This window comes from Orcinus orca, chromosome 3 (assembly GCF_937001465.1).
Source record: "Orcinus orca chromosome 3, mOrcOrc1.1, whole genome shotgun sequence".
NCBI lineage: Eukaryota > Metazoa > Chordata > Mammalia > Artiodactyla > Delphinidae > Orcinus > Orcinus orca.
This window is the reverse complement of record NC_064561.1, coordinates 13,033,868-13,049,028: the sequence shown is the minus strand read 5'-3', so window position 1 is coordinate 13,049,028 and position 15,161 is coordinate 13,033,868. Positions and strand designations below refer to the sequence as shown.

General features: G+C 51.2%; 1 protein-coding gene across 6 annotated transcripts in view; it reads right to left on the bottom strand.

Annotated features, from left to right (window-relative positions):
• EPS15L1 (epidermal growth factor receptor pathway substrate 15 like 1) overlaps positions 1–14,935 on the bottom strand; it is a 99,727-nt gene extending 84,792 nt beyond the window's left edge. For 2 of the 6 annotated variants that reach the window (XM_004277600.4, XM_033401564.2), the window contains exon 1: positions 14,848–14,912. In XM_004277600.4, the coding sequence (XP_004277648.1) occupies positions 14,848–14,880 (33 nt within the window). In that variant the 5' untranslated portion in view covers positions 14,881–14,912. Of the gene's footprint in view, positions 1–14,847 lie in introns of all 6 variants that reach the window. The other 4 variants (XM_033401534.2, XM_033401543.2, XM_033401549.2 and 1 more) reach the window with 4 other exon arrangements.
• Positions 14,936–15,161: the final 226 nt, after the last annotated feature.

The window sequence follows — 15,161 nt, the reverse complement described above, 5'->3', positions numbered from 1 at the left end:
TTAAGTTCACAGAACATCCTGTACTCAAATGTTTAGTGCAGCTTTATTCATAATCGCCCAAAACTGAAGCACGCCAGATCTCCTTCAATGGGTAACTGCTTCAATGAACCGTGGTCCCACAGCACCATGGAATACTACTTGGCTATGAAAAGGAATCAACTACGGATATACACAACAACCCAGGAGAATCTCCAGAGGATTATACTGAGTGAAAAAGGCCAATCTCCAAAGGTTACATACTGTATGATTCCACTGTACATTATTAAAATGCTGAAATTATACAAATGAACAGATTAGTGGTTGCCAAGGATCAGAAAGGAATGAGATGGGAGGGAAGTGGGTGTGGCTGTAAAAGGGCAACTAGAGAGATCCCTGTGGGGATGGAACTGTTCTGCATCTGACTGTAGCAATGTCAATGTTTTGGTTAGGATGGTGTCCTACAGATTTGCAAAATATTACCACTGGAGAAAACCAGATAAAGAATACACAGGATCTCTCTGCATCATTGTTTTTTAACAATTGCATGTGAATCTACAATTACCTCAAAATTTTAAAAATTAAAAAAAAAAAGACTCAGGAGATCTCACAACCAAACACAAGGTGATATTTTTAGATAATCACGGAAATTTGAATATGGACTGGGTATCAGATTATTATTAATTAAGCTGTGGTATGGCACTGTGGTAATGTAAAAGAAAACAGTCTCAGCTACTAGAAGTGCATATTGAAATATGATTTCTAAGATGAAAAACACTTGGGTAAAGACATTTGCAAAACGTTGGCATCTGTTGTGAACGGGTGGTGAGTACATAGGAGTTATTAAACTCTTCCCTCTACTTTTAGTGTGCTTAAAATTTTACATAATTAAAGACAAACATTTGATGTGTTTCTGCTCTGGCAAGGATTTTAATGGTACAAGCTGCTTCAGGTTTAAGTGTGATAAATGAAAAGTAGCTTTATCACTGGCAGGATCGTGCTTTTGTCAAATGATAAAAACCAGAATTCCTTTATTTGTTAATTTCTTTAAAAATAATTTCTTTTTTTTTATTATTTGACAAAACCAGAATTTGCTTTTGTCAAATAATAAAAACCAGAATTTCTTTAGGCCTTCCCGATACTCTAGGGTCTCCTCCTGGGATTCTGTAATGATCAGATATGCAGGAAGGCAGAAGGGCAAGAGGGTTGGATCAGTTTGCCCTTCTTCAGGGCGGGACTGCAGGTGACAGTAAAGGACTGGAAATAGTCAAGAACTAGTTAAGCCAATAATGAACTGCTGTCTCCTTGGGACAGAATACCACAAAGCGGTAAAAATGGCACAGGCAGAACGTTTACGATGTTTGCTCAAGTGAAAAGGGAGGGCCCAAATCAGCACGCAGTTATGACCTGGCTGGTAAGCACACAGTGATCACATCCACTTGGATCTAAACCTGGCAGGACAGACACCACATGTGTATAGTGATTCCTACCTGTGAACTGGTTACCTCTCCCGGCTTTCTGAGTGCTCCAGTGATCCACGTTAGCACACACTGCTTTTTGTAAATAGGACAGAAAAAGGAAAAGAAGACGCAAAAGGAGAAGAGGGATCTGAAGGATGATACACGATTCTCCCCAGGGACCCAAATGACCGCCATGACGAAGGCCAGCTGAAGACGTGTGCCTGCCATTTGGCACAGAATGCAGGGCCTCCCTCCGAGCCACGCAGAACTCAGGGCCTGCAGTGGGGACGTGACACGGGGGAGTTCTCCTAAAAGGAGAACCAAGGAGCAAGAGAACCACAACTGAAAGTCTAGACACACAATGAGGCATCGATGTGAACAAGCCAGGCAGGGGTAGTTTAGGGTGAGACGCCATCTGGAAGAACACAGAATCAAGGTGTGAAAGCTTCCATGCTCCAGGAGTCCAGCACTCTCAATCCCATCTACCGGAAACAGAAGTGAGGAAGGAACAAAAGTCACTGGAGGCAGCCTTCCTGCTCCAACACACTGCCCTGCACAGGATGCAGGACCAGGCAGGAATGGCAGACGCAATGACATGACAGGTCTGCACACCCCTTGCTGAGAGGTCAGAACATCATCCTGTCCTTCTGAAGGCGACCTGAGCAGACGCGCTTGTGAAGGTGAACTGAGTATGCACTCAGCTACTCGGATCGGGTGACAGGAGGGAGGGGAGGAAGCTAGGGAGAGACTGCCATCGTCCTCCAGGAGAATGAGGCCCAAAGCCATCCACGATGCGGAAACACGCAGATAAGAGGGGGCTGTTCCCCCTTGAACATTTTTCTCTGGGATGTCCCTATGGGACGTCGAGGTGGAAATCTCTTTTCCATTCCAGCAGTATCTATGGAGTGCCTGCCTGGTCCCAGGCACTGGCCTCCATGGGGTGCAACAGTGAATAAGGGGACCACGCCCCCACCCCAGCCTCTCGGAACTCCTGGTCTGGAGGAGAATGTCATTAGACATGACAACACACACAGCGGGCTGTAAGTGCTATGAGGAAAAGACAGGATGGAGGGCGACTCTGTAGCCCACAGACACCCACCTGTGAGGGCAGGGAGACGGCGGCTACACTGCTGAGCCTGCCCGAGGGGACACGAGACAACCAACAGGCTGAGGAGCACCCCCACACGGATGCGCTGGGGGAAGACAGGCCCACAACGGAGAAAGGAGGTGCCGTTGGCAAGAAAACACCAAGGGAGTGGGGTCCTGTGGGGACCAGAGGATGGGCACAGAGAGAGGGGTACAGGGTTGAGTACGGCCATGCAGAGGAGCAGGTGGATGGCACTGGAAAGGGACCTTGCCCAGGCAGCGTGGGTGGGGCAGGGAGCAGATTCCAGCCAAACACTGCAGCTTAAGATCAACGTGGCCCTGGGGACTTCCCTGATGGTCCAGTGGTTAAGACTCTGTGCTTCCACTGCATGGGGCATGGGTTCGATCCCTGGTAGGGGAACTAAGATCTTGCATGCCTCGTGGAGTGCCCCCGCACCAAAAAAAATTTTTTTAATTAAAAAATAAATAAATAAAAAGATCAACGTAGCCCTGGCCTCCCTGCAGGCCTCCCTGGACACCACTCTTCCAGGCATCACAGAGAACACCCCCCACCCCATCATTTCCATTCTCTCTTTCCTTCATCCATTCGATGGACCAGGCCCTGAAGAGGCCCTGGGGAGACTCATAGGGGCGACATCTTAGCATTAAGTGCCCCCTACACAGCAGGGCACCTACAGCCCTCCTTGAAAGCACCCGTTTCTCATGGTGCTCCCAACTTTCCCCAAGTGTGCCCCGAACCTTCCCAAAATTCCTTTTCTACATCGGCCACCCCAGGGTTCCAACATCCCTGCCATCTTCTGAGCCCTGGCCCAACATTACACGAGGACCCAGGGATCCCCAGGGCAGATCGAGTCAGCAGCTCTCTGTGCCTCCTCCCTGCTCCCCTCTGTAGGTGGCACGATCAGCCGCCCACTGCCCACTGCTCTTCCTCAGAGCCTAGGAGCCCTCTAGGCAGCAGGCACCAAGCCAAGCTCCCGGATTCCACTGTGAGCAGAAGGGCCGTCCCCGCCACCGCAGAGCAGAGCATCACATCACGGTCTGGTCAGGGAACAAACACACAAAGGCACTGGCAAGGGCAGCACAGGAATGGAGCTTTGTCCTGCCGGGCAGGCAGGGAGGGATTAGGTAGACAGAGCAGCGAGAATGGCCTTTCAACCCCCTCCTCGCTCTGCACACACCTGTGACCAGGTCCCAGCCTCTCAGGTGGAACCTCACCTTCACCAGCTTCCCCCTCCATCCCATGTGGCACGAGGTCACGCCAAAACGAAAAGATGCTCTGTGGTTGCTGAGGGAGTGTGAAGCTCCACCCGGCCATGCTTTCGATGCACCCCAAAGCCACCTCCTGGCCCTTCCAGGTTAACTTCCCCCAAACTCACCCCTACACACACACACACACACACACACACACACACACACACACACACACACACACACACACACGCTCACTTGCTCACAGACACACAAACAGCCGTCAAGCCCCGCCTTCCTTCCTGGTCTGGCAGATGCTCTACTGAACACACTGTGCACCTTTCACCCTTGTCTGGGCACAAACTATCCTGGGGGGAGAGGGGATCTGCCTGATGAAAGCCAGTTACCTTCCAGCCCCAGCACCAAACCCCCTGCTGTAAGACGTCGCCCAAATTCCGAGCTGAAATGAGTCCCTCTCTCCCACACTCCTAATTTATGTTAAGGCTACTGTTATGACCGGGCCCCCTCCCTACATTTCACTACTTGGGGGGTGGAGGTTTCACATTTATTCAACCCCACCCACAGCGTTGGGCCCATACCTTCAGGAAAAGTTTGTTCATGGCACAGGTGAGATTTAGATGAAACCTCGAGAGGGAGTGGGTAAGATGGGTGGAGAATGGTCAGTTCTCAGGCAGACAAAGCTCCACCCCTCGGACTTCCCTGGTGGCACAGTGGTTAAGAATCCGCCTGCCAATGCAGGGGACACGAGTCCCAGCACTGGTCCGGGAAGATCTCACATGCCGCGGAGCAACTAAGCCTGTGCACCACAACTACTGAGCCTGTGCTCTAGAGCCCACTAGCCACAGCTACTGAGCCTGTGCTCTAGAGCCCACAAGCCACAACTACTGAAGCCTGCGCTCCTAGAGCCCGTGCTCTGCAACAAGAGAAGCCACCACAATGAGAAGCCCGCACACTGCAATGAAGAGTAGCCCCCCGCTCGCTGCAACTAGAGAAAGCCCACACGCAGCAATAAAGACCCAACGCAGCCAAAAATTATAAATAAATAAATTTATTTATTTATTTAAAAAAAAAGCTCCACCCCTCAGAGGCAGAGTGAAAAGCTACAAAGCCTTTCAGGGCCTCAGTTTCCCCATCTGTAAAATGGAGATAATACAGTGACTGCCCTGACCATTCCTATAAAAGTATCAAATGAGAATAAGTAGGTAACTAAATGCCCATTGACAGATGAATGAATAAAGAAGATGTGGCACATATATACAATGGAATATTACTCAGTCATAAAAAGGAACGAAATTTGAGTTATTTGTAGTGAGGTGGATGGACATAGAGTCTGTCATACAGAGTGAAGTAAGTCAGAAAGAGAAAAACAAATACTGTATGCTAACACATATATATGGAATCTAGAAAAATGGTACCAATGAACCTAGTGGCAGGGCAGGAATAAAGATGCAGACGTTGAGAACGGACTTGAGGACACAGGGAGGAAGGGGAGGCTAGGACGCAGTGAGAGAGTAGCGCTGACATACATACACTACCAAATGTAAAATGGATGGCCGGTGGGAAGCTGCTGCATAGCACGGGGAGATCAGCTCGGTGCTTTGTGACCACCTAGAGGGGTGGGAAAGGGAGGGTGGGAGGGAGGCTCAAGAAGGAGGGGATATGGGGATACGTGTGTGCATATGGCTTATTCACTTTGTTGTACTGGCAGAAACTAATACAACATTGTGAAGCAATTATACTCCACTGTGAAGCAATTATACTCCAGTATAAAAAAAAATCATACACTCAAAAAAAAAGAAGAATATGTAGGTAAAGCACACGCTACAAAGGGAAGCAGTTGTTATAACTATTTTTATGGTGGTTGTTATTATTGTTACTGAGACAGAAGGACAGGTTTTATCTACAAAGAATTGTCATCCTTACAGCTGGCCGTGACAAATGATCTTTTTACCAAACAATAAAATATTTCACCAAATGTTGAACACTCTATAGTACATATCGTACTCGTTTTCTCACTCAACTAGTTGGCTGAGCTGCTCCCAACACCAGGACAGAACAGTCTTTATCAGTTCTCTTAGTCTCAGTGGTTGTTTTTTTTAAACATACAATTTCACACATAGTAGGCTAAGTACATACCTATAAAAACCCACTTACAGGGTTGTGAATTAAAGAATATTTTCCGGTGGCAAAAAGGCAACAAAAAAATCAAAAAGTCAAATGCCAATAACTAAAAACTTGGCCTGAAATAAAATGCTGATTCCATGGCCTGATGTGTGAGCACCACAGTGACCCACAGGATTGCCCGATCCACTAGGCATCGTGGGTATCAGCTCATCCCTTTGGGAACCCTCTTCTCCACAGAGGTAGTGTTCAAAATGTTCAAAATGGATGTAGAGGTGCACTGAGGGCACAGAAGCCGCCCTAATCTTTATCAAAGAAGACACCCAAAGGAAGAAACATCTGTGATCACACATACCAAAGTCTATAGGGTTCTGGGACCTCCAATAGTGCCGTTTCTCGGGTGTGGGGGAATTTAGAGGGCTAATCCATCCCCAAAACTTCAGAGTCCTTGTTAAACAGTCTCCTAAAGAGGGGCTCACTGTCAAGTTTTTTTCTTGTTTAATCTTTCCTCTTTAAAAACAGCCTGAAAGAAGATAGTTTTGTTTCTCCACTGGAAATGTAAAGTTGAAAAGCCCATCCTATGTGGGTTAAGAAAAGCCAATCTTCTATGGATCAACAGGGATGCTTGTTACTGTCACGAGTAAATCAGAGAACCCCTTCTCACACCCTCTCACAGCAGAAGTGAAGAGGCATCGGGAACCCTGGGGAGGGGTGGGGGCCTGGCCATCAGGATGCTGGCCCAGGGGTGAGGGGGGTGCCCTGACTTTCGTCACCAGTAGAGTACGTACATGCCTGTTTCTTCACCCAAGACATAAAATACAAAATGTTCCCACCAATCAACTACCAACAAGAGCAGCTAGAGAGAGACTGCGCTCCTGGCTGCTATTCAGAGCACGCAGCAATCAATCAACAGGTGACCATCACCTGCCTGCTTCAGATGCTGGGACACAGCAGGGATAGAGCTGCTCCTGCCCTCCCAGGAGCCCACAGCGTGGCATCCACGGGAGTTTTAGATCTGTGGGCCAACCCAGACACCTCACCTCCCCAGGAGGTCTGACACCAGGCATTTTACCTCTCTCCCTTTTCAGTTTCCTTGTTCAGAAATAAGCACAAGAATGATGACAATGACACCTCCCTAACAGGGAGTCAGTGGTGAATGGGCACAAAGTGGGTATCCAACCACACTCCCTTACTTGCATGCAAGACCTGTGCCCCAAATCTCTCCGCAACACCACTCTGGGACACCCCGGGTGACCAGCGTCTGGGAACGGGGGCTTTGACTGGGCAGAGCGGATAGGAGGGGCAAACTGTAAAGATGGGGGTGGAGGGGCAAGCAGCCAGACTGAAAGGCTGCACACCTCTGCTTCCTCCGGTCCTACTGGAACAGAGGAGGGAAAAGAAGAAGGGAGATGCAGGTCTCCTCTTCCTCCTCTCCTATGTCCAGCCCAGTGGAGGCAATTCATTCCACTTCTGCGGGCTACCACTGGACCTCCACGAGGATGTCCGCCACAGGGTGTCCGGATTATCCGTGCCTGGGAGTCCGGCTCCAGTTCAGCCATCTGAAGGGCAGGTGTTCAGTTTTATTTATCTTGGGTCTGAGCCAGCACAAAGTAGGTGCTCAGTAAATGTAACATTGTGTGGGGGGGGTCCCCAGGAGATGGGCTGTGCCTCAATGTTGGGTCTGGCCCAGCTTGGAGGGCCTGTTGCAAAGGTGATGAAGGTCTGGTCTCAACTGACACAGCCACCACCTGGTGCCACCCACCTGGCTCCCACAAAGGCTTGTCTTGTCCTGCTGGCTGCCCACACCACACCTGCTTCTTCCTCCTGCTTCCTGCCCCCACTCAGAGGATCCCTGTACTGGTAGCCAATCCACATATTCCTTTGATCATCAGCCGTTCTGCTCTTCCAGAAACCTCAGGCCAGGTTGCTCTGTACCACTTCAGGACTGTAGCACAGCAAATGTCTCTGAGCTAGTACCCAGCTCTGGGCATTCCCTGTATAAGCAGTCAGACAATCTAAACGTGTCACTTCATTCCTCAAGAACTGCCAGAGCTCCTAACTGCCTCTCATAAAGTGGACCTGCCCTACCCGTCAGCCTTTAGTTCAACAGATGACTCCTAGCACCTAGGGTACGAGGTCAAATTAAAACCTGCACAGCCCCTGCCTTTGTTGACATGGTCTAGGCAGTGCGGGAGAAAGACCATCAATCAAATACTCCCACCAATAGAAAATTACAAACTGGTATGTGGAAAAGTACAGAGTATCCCCAAAGGCAGTAACAGAAAAGCTGGGCCAGGCTGTCACGCAAGTGATGTGGCAGCTGAGATATGAAGAGGAGTAGGGATTAACCGGAGATGAAGTGGGGGAAAGAACAATCCAGAGAGGCCATGAATACCATGTGCAAAGGCCCTGAGGCAAGAGAGAATATGCAAGCAACTGAAAGAAGGGCCTAGGGGCTGCAGGGCAGAGCAACAGGTCTGGGAGGTGCAGGATACAGGGGTGCCGTGTGCTGGGTGGGGCAGAGGCCTGATCCAGTCCATAGACAGTGACGGCTAGGCACCACCTTTCCCTGCTTTCAGCCAGTATGTACAAAAGGAGGAGAACCAACTCTCTATCAGGCAGTCCAGAACACAGTCAGCAAATCGATTCTGCTATCAAGAACCACAACAATCCCACTCAGCAGGCAGAACCGAGCGGCAATCTGAGGAGACGGCTGTTTGCGGTCATCTGTAACCTCTACTTCCCCCTCCATCAGCCTGTAGCAGTAAGACTGCTGTGGCGGGCAAAGCACTCCACGCAGGAGCAGCCTTTGGGCCACAGAGCCGGCAGATCTCCTTTCCTCCCCCACGTCTGCGTCAGCTACTCTCTAGACAAGCAGACACCCTGTCAGGCCCTTTTGTCTCAGGCCAATTTGTAGGCCAGGCACAGACTCCTGTGTCCCATTTTACCATGCCACCTTCTTCCCTTCAACCCTAAGTCACCCTAGTTAAAAGAGGGACATGTACCCCAAAGTCCCATCCCCGGCCTCACATTCGGCCCTTTGAGCTGGAGTTCCAGTTTCTTGGCTTTCGCTCATTCTGCTCTGTCTCTGTCAGAAATGCCATGCCTCCCTCCCTTCCCAGGATCTCCACGGCCCAGTCCAAATGCCCCTTCTCCTCCAGGCAAGCGTCTCCAACACACCCAAGTGCAAGCAAGTCACCCAGCCCTCCTCCAGCTCGGACCTGAGCCTCCCCAGCCTGAGCAGAGTGCACTCTCCCTGGGGGCTGGGCATGGCCCACTCTCTCCTCCATCAGCCTCTGGAAGCAGTGAGTACCCACTGCAGCAGGGAAGCCTGCTGATCCCTCATAAAGACGACGAGCAGGTCTTTCCATCTCCCCCTCCCCATTCAAAAACAATAAAATAAAAATGTAAACAAGTGATCTTCTCTCCACCAGACTCCATAGAACCTAATGATGAAGTAGCAGGACCACTGTTTAAAAACAAATGAGACCTCACACTACCATAACGTTTGGCAGCTTAAAAAAAAAAAAATTCCAAGACAGGAAACTGCAGTGCAACGCAGAGCCCAGGACGGGGGTCAGAAGAGCCGTGCCAGTGTGAGCTTGCTGGGTGCCACCTTTGGCAAGTGACATAAGGTCTCTGGGCCTCAGTTTACCCCTTTATATAAAGCAAGGATGACTGACCAGGGTGACTGGGAGGATAATCTGAGCCATCCAAATGCCTTTCCTACTCAGTCCTTGGAGCCTGTGTGGACTCCAGGCCTTCCCAGACCTCCGCGTCTGACTGTGCCCTCCTCGGCTTTACACTTCTCACAGCGCAGATGGCATCACTATACTGTGTACGTGTTTGTTCATTTCTGTACGTCTGCGCCCTCTCCTTAGAACCTCAGCTTCCTGGGGCAGGATGGTCTTCAGGTTTGCTGGTACATCCTGCTGCCCAGAAAGCACCAGCCAAGAGAAGATGCCCAGTAAATGCCTGAACAAACAGTGTGCTACACAAATGAAGGCACTTTGCGCACACGTCTATCACCCTGAGGGATTCTGACACTCCACTGTTGTGAGACAGATAAAACAGGTATAGAGTATTATTCCCAATTTGCAGATGGGGAAACTGAGGTGCAGAAAGTACTGCATAACTGAGGTCACTGAAAGAATATCTGGGAACCCTAACATTGAAAAACAGGCACCCTGAAGGGGCCTCAAATGATAATGGGGCTCCAAGAGCACCGTCCCGAGGAAGAATATCGAGTAGCTTTCCGAGTGAGTGCTGGCTGCTCAGTTCAGGTCAAAGTGGACAGCAGCCCTGGAGTGGGGCTGATGAGGTGCCTCTCACCACCGGTGGCCGGGGCTGTCGGCACAGCCTGAGGCATCAGAGAGTGGACACTCTATCCAATACATCTGATCAAAGACAGTCACTTGCTTCCCCGATCAACCGATCAGGATTAAGAACCAGGCAGGGGAAAGTTGTTTTAAAGCTCAAAGTTGGGGCAGAAGAGGCAAAACTTACATGTTCGTGCTTTACCGGGAGCCACGTAGTCAACAAAAACCAGGTTGAGGCAGGTCAGTAAGACAGAGACAGCCAGGGAACTCTGGATCTTACAGGGTGAGCCAAATTTACTCTAAAACCTGGCTCTCACAACATTGTAAAGCAACTGTACTCCAATAAGAATTAATTTAAAAATAAAAATAAATAAATAAAACCTGACTACCACCACCACCCCAATTTATACTGCATTAACATTCTAGTAAGACACAGAAACTAGCAATTATTTTGGAGGAAAAAACAAGGGACAAAAGGACAAACAAGTGTCCCAAGCACTGAGTCTTCATTCCAGACACATTTGCCTGGTGCTGCTGTGGGCCAGCAGGCTGCCTAGAAGAGCGGAAAGAGCAGGGCTCTGCAGGCAGACAGATGTGGGTCAACCCCAGCTCTGCACCCACCAGCTATGGGACTTCAGCAAGTTACTTAATTTCTCTGGGTCTCAGTTTCCCGTTTGAAAAATGGGAATAAAACACTCTTAAAACAGTGGTACCCATTAAAAAGAAGCATACGACTAAGTGGGGAGGAAGGAAGAAGGAACTCCTTGGGCACCGGGCAGACTCTCATTGTCACTGAGCCTGATGCTCTCCTCCCATTACCATTGTTCCCTGGGTCTGGTGGCCATGCAAGGGACCCACAGAAGGTACAGGAGGGAGAACTTCCGTTCAGATGGGGCTGAAGGAAGACACCACCAAAGAGGCCTCTGGGGCAGGCAGGATGCAGCAGGAGGTCACAGCATGAGGTTCTAGCCATTGCGGGGTGGGGAGGGTTGGGAGGCAGTGTTAAGAGTGCTCTGCACCAGAGGCAGGAACAAACAGAAAGAAAGGATGCAAACAGGAGAGGCTGAAATTTGGGAGAAGAGAGACAGTAAAGGCTGAGGGCAGGCTACAGTGACGGACAAGTGTTGCAGGGCTCAAGGAGGACCAGTCCCAAGGACAGGCCACTGGGGTTAAGGACCACCGTGTGCTCTTGTAGGTTACTGGTGACCTTGCCTACAAGAGCACAAGGGGGTACAAAGGGGGTAAGGGACACAGGTGCATTTCCAGGGTGGGCCGCAATTAAAGAGGAGAGGTGAAGGGGGGCGCTGGGAGAAACATAAATCAATGAGACATTGATGGAGGAAAAAATCACCTCTAGAGGGAGAACTACCTACTCTTCAAATTGACAAGATTTATATTCAGGGTCAGAGGAGACTACATGGGGAGGGGACATCACAGATATGGCAGAGTAGGGAGCAGACCAGGAAAGATGCTGATGGGAAAAACGCAGACAGGGCTGGAGGCAGAGGAAAAACACCCCACCATCCACAATCCCACTGGCTACCCGCTTCACTCACCCTCAGCTGGCCATCCACATTCCAAGTGTGCCCTACACCTCAATCCAACCAGACCACGGCCTCCTGCTCCAGGGGGCTCCCCTAGTGACCCCAACCAGAAATTATCCTGGAATTATATGCATGCTTCCCCTGTAATAACTGTGAACTCGTGTTAGACTGAACTGAACTCGTGTTAGCCTCAGCTAGACTGGAAGCGCCTGATAGGTCTGTGCCTCACACCTGGGTCGACAGGAACATGCGGCGCAGTGCTTCACTTAACAGGTGTAAATGTTGACATAATTACCCAAGGAAGGAAGACTGGCCATGCCATCATTCAACAAAGGAAAAGGAAAAAGCACACCAGTCAATGACCTGAACTTGTCAGAGACCAGGGGATTCAGGCTGTCGAGCTCCTCGTTCAAATATGCTCCCACCCCCAAGGGCCCAGACCCCAGGCCACATGGAGGGAAGAAAAGCCACCTGTGAAGGGTGCTGGGTGATGCAACTCGCTGGTCCCTGCTTCATGGGTTTACCTGACACCCCCTGGGTGCTGAGCACAGAGTCAGGAGCACTGAGCAAGAGATCTATGTCTGGTCTAATGGGGACACAGACAGCAAAGAGACCCACAGACATCTGTGGACCATGACTGGTGCTGACGGGTGGTGTGGCGGAGGCACAGTGCTAGGGGAGGGGGACTTACAACAGGTAACCAGCAAAGGCCTCTGGGGAGAATGACATTTGAGCTACCACCTGAAAGGAGCCAGGCACTGGCACCACGAAGGTAAGAAATAGGGATGAGCGCTTCAGGAAGGAGGAACAGCCCATGGGACATCATAAGGACAGACAGAGCTTAAACTACGAGCAGAACAGAAAAGCCGCAAGTATGGCTGCAGTGTGGGTGCCAGGGTGAGAAAGAAGCAGGGGAGGCTGGCAGGCACCTGACCAGCAGGGATTCCTGGGGAGGGATTGGGATTTTATTCTAAAAGGTGCTAAGCAGATGAATCACATGACCTGATTCAGGTTTTCACACCTTACTTCACAGCAGCAAACCACTGCCTTCCTCTAAAGCTAATCCTTCATCAGTAACGTAAGAAGTAAGAATACCCTCTCTTCGTTGTGTGGATAAGCACTTAATAAACTCTAAAGCACTCAATTAACCTTAGCTATTGTCATCAAAGTTCAAATTAAGGGCTTCTCTGGTGGCGCAGGGGTTAAGAATCCGCCTGCCAATGCAGGAGACACGGGTTCGAGCCCTGGTCCGGGAATATCCCACATGCCGCGGAGCAACTAAGCCCGTGCGCCACAACTACTGAGCCTGAGCTCGAGAGCTCGTGTGTCACAGCTACTGAAGCCCACGCGCCTAGAGCCCGTGCTCCACAACGAGAAGCCACCACAATGAAAAGGCCGTGCACTGCAACAAAGAGTAGCCCCCACTCGCGACAACTAGAGAAAGCCCACGCGCAGCAATGAAGACCAAACGCAGCCAAAAAAATTAATTAATTAATTAAAAAAAAAAGTTCAAATTAAGGCAGGTGCCGAAAAGTGGATAGGAAGTTTTAAAAACCAGGGGCGCTTCCTCATTAAATGAGCCTAAGCCTGTTTCTCACACACACACACACACACACACACACACACACACACACACACACACACACACACACACACACACACACACACACACACACCACCATACCCTAAAAGGTAGCAACTGGCTATCAATAATAATACCCAACATCTGTAGGGCACTTAATAGTTTACAGAGCACTTTCATATCTGTTAATTCATAACCACTGGTCTCTAATGCTTTTAATTTAGTGACAGTGTTACAAATTGGCTAGTTCTGGCAATATTTAGCAAGTACGCACTGTCTCTCTCCTTGGATCAGCTGACCAGTCATGTCAACCTGCCTAACAGCTCTCCTGGGGTTTGGCATTCTCACAGCTGTAATCTCTATTTCTAAATGTCCAAATCTGCCAGAGAATTAAATAATGGTTATAATTACAGAATCAATGAGTGAGTCCGATGTGCCAAGCACTGTTCTAAGTGCTTTACATGCTTAATCTTCACCTAACCCCAATACTTTTTTTATATTCCCATTTTCCAAATGAGGTGGCTGGGGCATAGAGAGGCTAAGAGCTTCGTCCAAGGACAGTCAGAGAAGTAAGCCTTGGAGTCAAGATCTGAACACAAGATGATGTGACCCTGTGTCCTCACTCTCAATCCCAATGCTGTGCTAGATAATTCTGGCAAAGTGCGTATAATACGGTGCTTGGTACAACACAGATATTCAGCAAATAAAAGCAGCTGTTACTAGCAGGACACAGGTAGTTTCCAGTTCCCACGAGAGTGTCGCCTCCAGGACAACAGCAACCTTGTTGGTCTGGGTGACTGCTGCGCTCCCAGCACCTGGCCCGACGCACATTTGACGGATGGATAAATGAATGAACGTCGCTCCCAGAAGGCAGGGTTGCCTGCGCATGGCTCTTTTTGCACGTCTGTGTCGCGCCACTGATACTGCCCCTTAGTAAGAGCATCTAGCTGATCTGAGGGCACCGCAAGGCGCCCGGAGACTTGCGACCCCCTTCACGGCGTAGGGATGGCGGAAGCAGCTCCCAGTGGAAGAAGAGAAGAGTCCGGGATCGCACTGCCGGCAGGTCCTGGCTCCGGCGGGGCTCTGCCCTCCGCCGCGGCGGGGACACTGCCGCCCCGGCGTTGGGACCCGGCAGGAGACAAAGACCCGCGAGGCTGCCGCACCCACAGAAATGCTTGCTCCCCTGGCCCACCTCCCCGGAAGGCAGCCCAATGCTACCGTGCATCACCCGGCCTGGAAGCTGCGGAGAACGCCGGGCCCCGGGTGGAACAGACACGCACTGCGGCCCCGCCTGCGGGGTCGCCGCTCGCATTGGGTCGCTCTGGTGCGGGAGGCCGAAGGCCGGACCGGCCTGTCACCTTCAGGACCACACGCCCGCCCTCCGCCGGGGCCCCTCAGCGCGAGCCGCCGCCGCCCAGCTAGGCCTCCTCGCGCTTAGGCCTCCCCGCAGCGTCCGCCTAGCGCCCCGCACGGGCGGCGGCGCTGCCCCCGCCGCCCCCCCGCCGCCCGCCCTCCTAGCCAGCCCGTACCTGCTGGGAGAGGGGGATGAGCGGGGCCGCCATCTTCCCGCGGACTCGGGCTCAGAGCGCCGGGGGAAACAGGGCGGGGCCGCGCGTGCGCACTGGTGCGAGGGGCGGTGCGCGCGCAGCCCGGCTTGGGAGAGGGCGGGGCCGAAGCAGGGCCGCGCAAGCTCAGCGGAGCCAGAAGGGGAGGGGGTTGAGGGCGGGGCCGCGCGCGCCTAGCCCCAGCTGGAGGGGGCGGGGCCCGGGACCTTTGCAGAGTGCCTCACGCGCTCCTTCACCACCTCCTTCCCAATTCCTTGGCTCGTCTGCCAAGGTTCCTT